We start from the raw sequence: 6,108 nt of genomic DNA, 5'->3' as shown, positions 1-6,108 counted from the left end.
GTTCAAATTAGATGTTTGTGATGTCAAAATACTAAGTCTGTAGTTTCATACGAATTAGGGATTCAAATTACTGATATTAACAAGCTAGAATATAAAATAAGAACCTCCTATATTTTCTATTTGTTGAGATATCGCTCGTGTACTGAATCGAACACAGTAGCCTGGCTCATCTCTTTCCATTTTTGGAAATGGTCCCATATATACAAATGACATGTGAATAACCAATTGAAAGCTCAGAATGTCCCCCTATTGGCTTTCTCAGCCATTTGCATATATAATGGCATCATCTCTTTCTTTCGAGACAAACCTTTGTACTGGTAAGTTGAGTCTTTAGCCTGTTTGAAAATTCAACTTTTTAGACCCAAATACAGCTTAGTTACTAAACTTGATAAATTATAGTGGATTTCTATGGTATCAATATAGTAATTTATGATTTTTTGGTTATTCAAATGTATATATAAAAACCCCCAAAAAATTATTTCATTTCACATCCTCCACATGCAAAATTTTGCAAGGCTTAGCAACCGAGTACAAAGGTTGTAACTAGAATAGATAAATTGTTTGCTTTACTTCTTTATTTACTGTTCTATGTTTTAAGAACTTGTTTGTAAATAGTAATAATCTATATGCATATATATATATATATATATATGTATAATAATTGGAATGAGACTGCATTTTACAAAATACTAGTCCACTAAAACACAGTCAAGACAGGTCACTTTGTAAAGATTAAAGGTCAGTTTTATGTTATTTGATACAGTAACATGAGTGCACATGTGCCACGTCACTGTAACTTGTGTATTGTTAGCCAGGCATGGCTGAAAGGTCAATATAATAAAAATGAATATATATAAATGTATAATGTTATGAGATTTAAGCTATTTAGTCTAAACATTTATGTTTTTGTGTTATAATCTGTGTTCATTCTAGAATGAAAGAGGCATAATTTATACTTATTTACTAATTTTTTATAGTGGTTGCAAGATTGGTCATATCTACCGAACCTGTACAGAGATTAATTGCTGAAAATAACAGATAAAATATAAAGTTTTTTCTTAAAAAACATTTGATAACTATCTGGACGTTATAAAGATTTCGCATGTGAAGTTTGAAAATCTTCTGATGCATAAAAATATTTTTAATTTGAAAATGAAAAAAGACACGAGAAAAACATTGCTTAAACCTTAAAACTTCATAAAAACTGATATTTTGTGTATGAAAGCCTTGTAATGTTTACCAACAATCTGTCAAATTTCATGAACATATGCTGACTAATTTAAAAGTTATAGTATGAAAACTATAACAAGCATAAAATGGTTACGAGGTTGGTGCCATGCATAATTTTTAAAACCTTCAATCTAAGAAAGACATTGATAGCTTAGATGAATTCCTAATGGCTAAAGTCAGATAGTTAGAAAGCCAGAAAAAGTGTAATAGTTAAGAAAAATTGTCTGCTTTTTGCATATTATTATTGTGTGTTCTTTGGTACATCATTTAATTAAATAAAAAATTATTTAGTGTAGTAGTAGTAGTAGTACCATTAGCATAAACAAATAGGGTTAAGTTTCAATGACAGTCAACAACAACAAAAAAAAGATCCAGATATTTCTTGCTTTTCGTATGTATTCTTTATTTATCATGATAAAAGTATCTAAAATGTAAAAACAGGATTAGGTGAAATAAATAATATTAATAATAATTTTTTCATGAGCTACACTCATGAATAGCTCATGCATAGTGTAATAACGTGAGCTGCAAATTTGTTGAGTGATTCACAACATTTAATGCCACAAATGGTAATTAGACAGGGTTCAAAGGGCAATAAAACAATAAAATTTAAGTATAAATAGATGTATACTATTTAGAATAAACAAATGTAGTTTCATATTACAATTTAAAGACATTCTAGAGATAAAAAGGGTGATTTAGATTTATTTTGTCAATTTTGGTGGTTGTGAGGTCAGTCAAATTGACAAACCTTGTATAAAAGTAGAGAAAATAACAGATAAAGTATAAATACATTTGAAATTAGAGTTTTGAGATGAAAAGTATTTTTAATCTTAATGCATAAATCACTTAGCACTGGGACTAGTATACAGAAATACTATTTACATTCATGGACAAATCTTTAGCATAAATACTTCATTAAAACTGATTTTTTTATGTATAAAAGGCTTGTAATGTTTACTGAAAGTCTGCCAAATTTTGTGAAGATACACAAAAGAGTATTAAAAGTTATAATATGGACACTTTAATGAGTAAAAAATTGGTTATGAGGTTAGTCAATTCAACCAACTTTATCATGAGAGAGATAACAATAAAAATTTTTTAAATTCCTAAGACTAATGGAATCTCTTGTTCCTGACTTGAAAGTACAGAGAGATTTTACTGGCTTTAGCTTAAATAATCATAAATTTCTACATATATAATTAGCTTTAAATTTACTCAAACACAAACTACAGTTCTCACTGCAGAATATAAGAAATTTAATAATGGCAAATGATAACCGAGATTTGGATCAGGTTTCATTTAACTCTCTTACTACTAGCTTGGTCCCAGGGACTGATTTTGTAACAATTTTATGCTAGTAAAGAGTTTCATAATATAACTTTAAATATAGTATGTCTATCTTCACAAATTTTGGCAGACTTTTAGTAAACATTACATTCCTTTGTATATTAAAAATAAATCAGTACTTTTACTAAAGATTTGTCCATGAATGTATTGAATCTTTTTTTTTGATTAGTAAGAGTGCAAAGTGAATTTTAAATTAAGATAAAAATATTTTTCTTTGTCTCGAATTCTCATTTTGTTTGTAGCCTCTACAACCTCCTAAATAAATATAAAACGTTTTTTTCAATGAAACTTTATATCTTATATGTTATTTTCTCTATCTTATCTCTGTATAGGTTTGGTTGATTTGACCAACCTTATAACCACCATAAAAAATTAGGAAATAGGTCTAAATTATGCTTTTTTCATTCTAGAATGGCTACAGATTATAATACAAAACCACAAATGTTTATTCTAAATAGCTTAAATTTTGTAACATTATAATTCTACAAATATATATATTATTTATATTTTGTTGATCTTTCAGCCTTCTCTAACATTCTAGAAGTTGCAAGTGGTATGTGCATTTTTATGTTACCATACCCAATAGCATAAAACTGGCCTTTACAAAGTACAACCGTCTTAGCTTTGTTCTAGTGAACCATTATTTTTTACAATACAATCACATTTCAGTTGTAATACATTACCTATGTCTATATGCTACTACTTTTACAAATAAATTTTAAATTTCAGTTATTTTTCTTAAAACACAGAACAGTAATTAAAAAAATATAGAAAACAAAAATCTCTTCTACTTATGAAATTTGTACTCATTTGCCATAATTTGCTAAGCCTTGTCAAATGTAGTAAATAAAGAAGTAAAGCAAACAATTATATATTATAGTTAAGATCTTTGTACTCGGTTGCTGTTTGATGTAAGTTGCTAAGCCTTTTAAAATCTCCAACAAGGAGGATATAAAACGAAATAATTTTTTTAGGTTTTATATATACAATTGGATAACTAAAAAACCATAAATTATTACATTAATACCACAGAATTCCACTATAATTTATCAAACTTAGTAACTAAGATGTATTTTAGTCTTAAAAAATATGAAATTTTGAGCAGACTAAATACACACCATACCTCATTGAAATATTGGTTCAAAAGAAAGAAATGGCATCAAATCCATTAAAATGGCTGAAAAAGCCACTAGGACATTCTGAGCTTTTGATTGGTTATTCACATGTCATATATTGAAGTAAATGTATATAACAAACCATTTCCAAAACTGGAAAGAGGTGAGTAGGGCCACTGTGTTTGATTCAGTACACGAGTGATATCTCAACAAAAAGATACGAGGTTCTTAGTTTATATTCTAGCTTGTCAATATCAGTAATCTGAGTTCCTAATTTGTACAAAACTATAGACTTGGTATTTTGACATCACAAATGACACACAAAAATGTATGCTTATCTGTGTTTTTTTTATGTTTACTTTGAAATTAAATAATGTATAATACTAAAATTTTAGTTATAATCTACAGTTTGATACTAAACTTATTGACATAAATTCATGAAATAGTGAATGCGAGTCCACAAACTCAATGACATGGCCTTTGACCCATGACCAGTCTGGAGAGGGTTAACAGGAAAGCAGAGCTTGAGAATGTATAATTAAAAGTTACAGGCCCTGTATAAAATAAAACTGAAACCTCAAATCTAAGTATTTTTATCTATCCTTATTTACCTGTTGCACAGTCCCATTATATTTTGATTCTGAGACACTATTTTTAAATATACAAAAGAAAATAAACATTTATATATATACATATATAATGCATGTAACACATTTTATGGACTTTACTCATAGTTTACCTTTCGGAATTTCTCTAACTGTTTGTAAGTGTCTGGATCAAGTTGCTGTGAAACATCTTTCATCCACATCAAAGCACCTCGATATGTGTTTCTTGATTTCTCCATCTTCTCCACTGTAAGAAGAGTGTCAGCAACAGCTCGGTAATTAAAGGTTTCCACTTCTTGATAAATTCTTACCAAAGGGACTCTCAGAGACAACCTATATTGTGACAATTAGTCAAATTACTATGAAAATCCATGAAATAAATTAATTTACACATTTTCCATTTGTCTCATTTTCATATACAAAAAAACTGTATATACAAGCATAGTATTTACAGTCAAATAATAAATTCACTTGGAAAAAAAGATTAATGAATAAGAAAACCAAAAACAAATCTTAAGGTTTATCAAAAATTAAATAATACTATAAGCAGCCATTTCTAAATACCTTAAAAAATAAAATAACAGATGGAATTCTTACTTGTATCCAAGTAAATGACTTAATTTTTAGAATGAAGTTATGGAAGATCAGTTCTTGAAATTTTGTATACCTGTCAAATGAGAACTGGAAATCAATTCAAGAGACAGATTAAGGAACTTGGACATCTTAGGCCTATTGCAATTTTGTCCTCCTAGGTAAGAACCATTAGACCAATAATTTATAAATAAGAATCGGAACTGTTTGTTAACGTGCAAAATTATGGTGTATCAACGGGGTAAGTTGACGGCAAAAATATATGCTTTTATTATCTTTCAATGCCCATATAATTTTTTGAAATAAATGAGTTTGTTCATGTTTGAAAACATAACTCTTTTCTACTTTGAAATTGGTCTAGAAATATTGTCATTGTGACATTTAGGTTAACTGTCAAACCACTTATGTTATACAAATATGTATATTGCAATTTTATAAGCTTAATCCAATGATTTAGTTGAGCGAAATGAGACTATTGGATTGAGTCAAATAATAATTTTCATTTAATGATTTTGTGAGACAATGGAAATGTTATTTTACTTCTCCTTCTGGTATTTTTTAGTTATTTACTGAACCACACCCCTTCACAAGTTGTTCTTTTAAGATGTTATGTCCAGGGATGCCAGAAGGAAGGGGGGCAGTTGAAACCTCTGCCTTTTGCCAGGAAGTCCTCTTTCACTCTCAGACAAATATTTGTACTTATTACAATGAACCACAGACCTGCAAATTTAAGTTTTGTAAAAATTGTTTTGGTTTTAATAACAATTTTCCATAATTCAGCCACACAGATTTCGAAAATAATATTAATTTTTTTTCTATCATGTAATGAGTTTTTGCAAATTGGGAAGAAAAAAAAAACTCTTACTTAGATCAAATTATTATTTTGTTTACCAAAACAAGCATTTTATTATTATGTTTGTTAACAAATATACAAACAAACTGAAGAAAAGAACATTGATGTTAAACGAATATGCACCCTCATTAATCCCAATTTTTTTTGTGAAATCTACATCTTTTAGTCTCAAAACTGTGTGTTGTGGTCTTTCTTTTATGTATTGCATGTGGAGCATCTCGCTTCAATGACCAGCAGTAATCAGCAATCACGCTGATGTTCCACTTTCCCAGATACCCTCATAACCATTTCCTTGATGTCAATAGGTGAGTGTAAGAAATGAATTTTCAAGCTCGTGTTATAACCCAACTCTTTGATTTCATCA

The 6,108-nt window shown here is 28.6% G+C and overlaps 1 protein-coding gene across 3 annotated transcripts in view; it reads right to left on the bottom strand.

The window, feature by feature from the left end:
- LOC106469176 (islet cell autoantigen 1-like) overlaps positions 1-6,108 on the bottom strand; it is a 105,622-nt gene that overhangs the window by 49,154 nt on the left and 50,360 nt on the right. For all 3 annotated transcript variants that reach the window (XM_022397614.1, XM_013929641.2, XM_022397613.1), the window contains exon 6: positions 4,435-4,633. In XM_022397614.1, coding sequence (XP_022253322.1) covers positions 4,435-4,633 — 199 coding nt within the window. The remainder of the gene's footprint in view (positions 1-4,434; positions 4,634-6,108) is intronic.

The sequence above is a fragment of the Limulus polyphemus genome, unplaced genomic scaffold (assembly GCF_000517525.1).
Source record: "Limulus polyphemus unplaced genomic scaffold, Limulus_polyphemus-2.1.2 Scaffold3339, whole genome shotgun sequence".
In the NCBI taxonomy this organism is placed as follows: domain Eukaryota; kingdom Metazoa; phylum Arthropoda; class Merostomata; order Xiphosura; family Limulidae; genus Limulus; species Limulus polyphemus.
The sequence above is the reverse complement of the archived record's forward strand: the minus strand, read 5'-3'. Positions and strand labels throughout refer to the sequence as shown.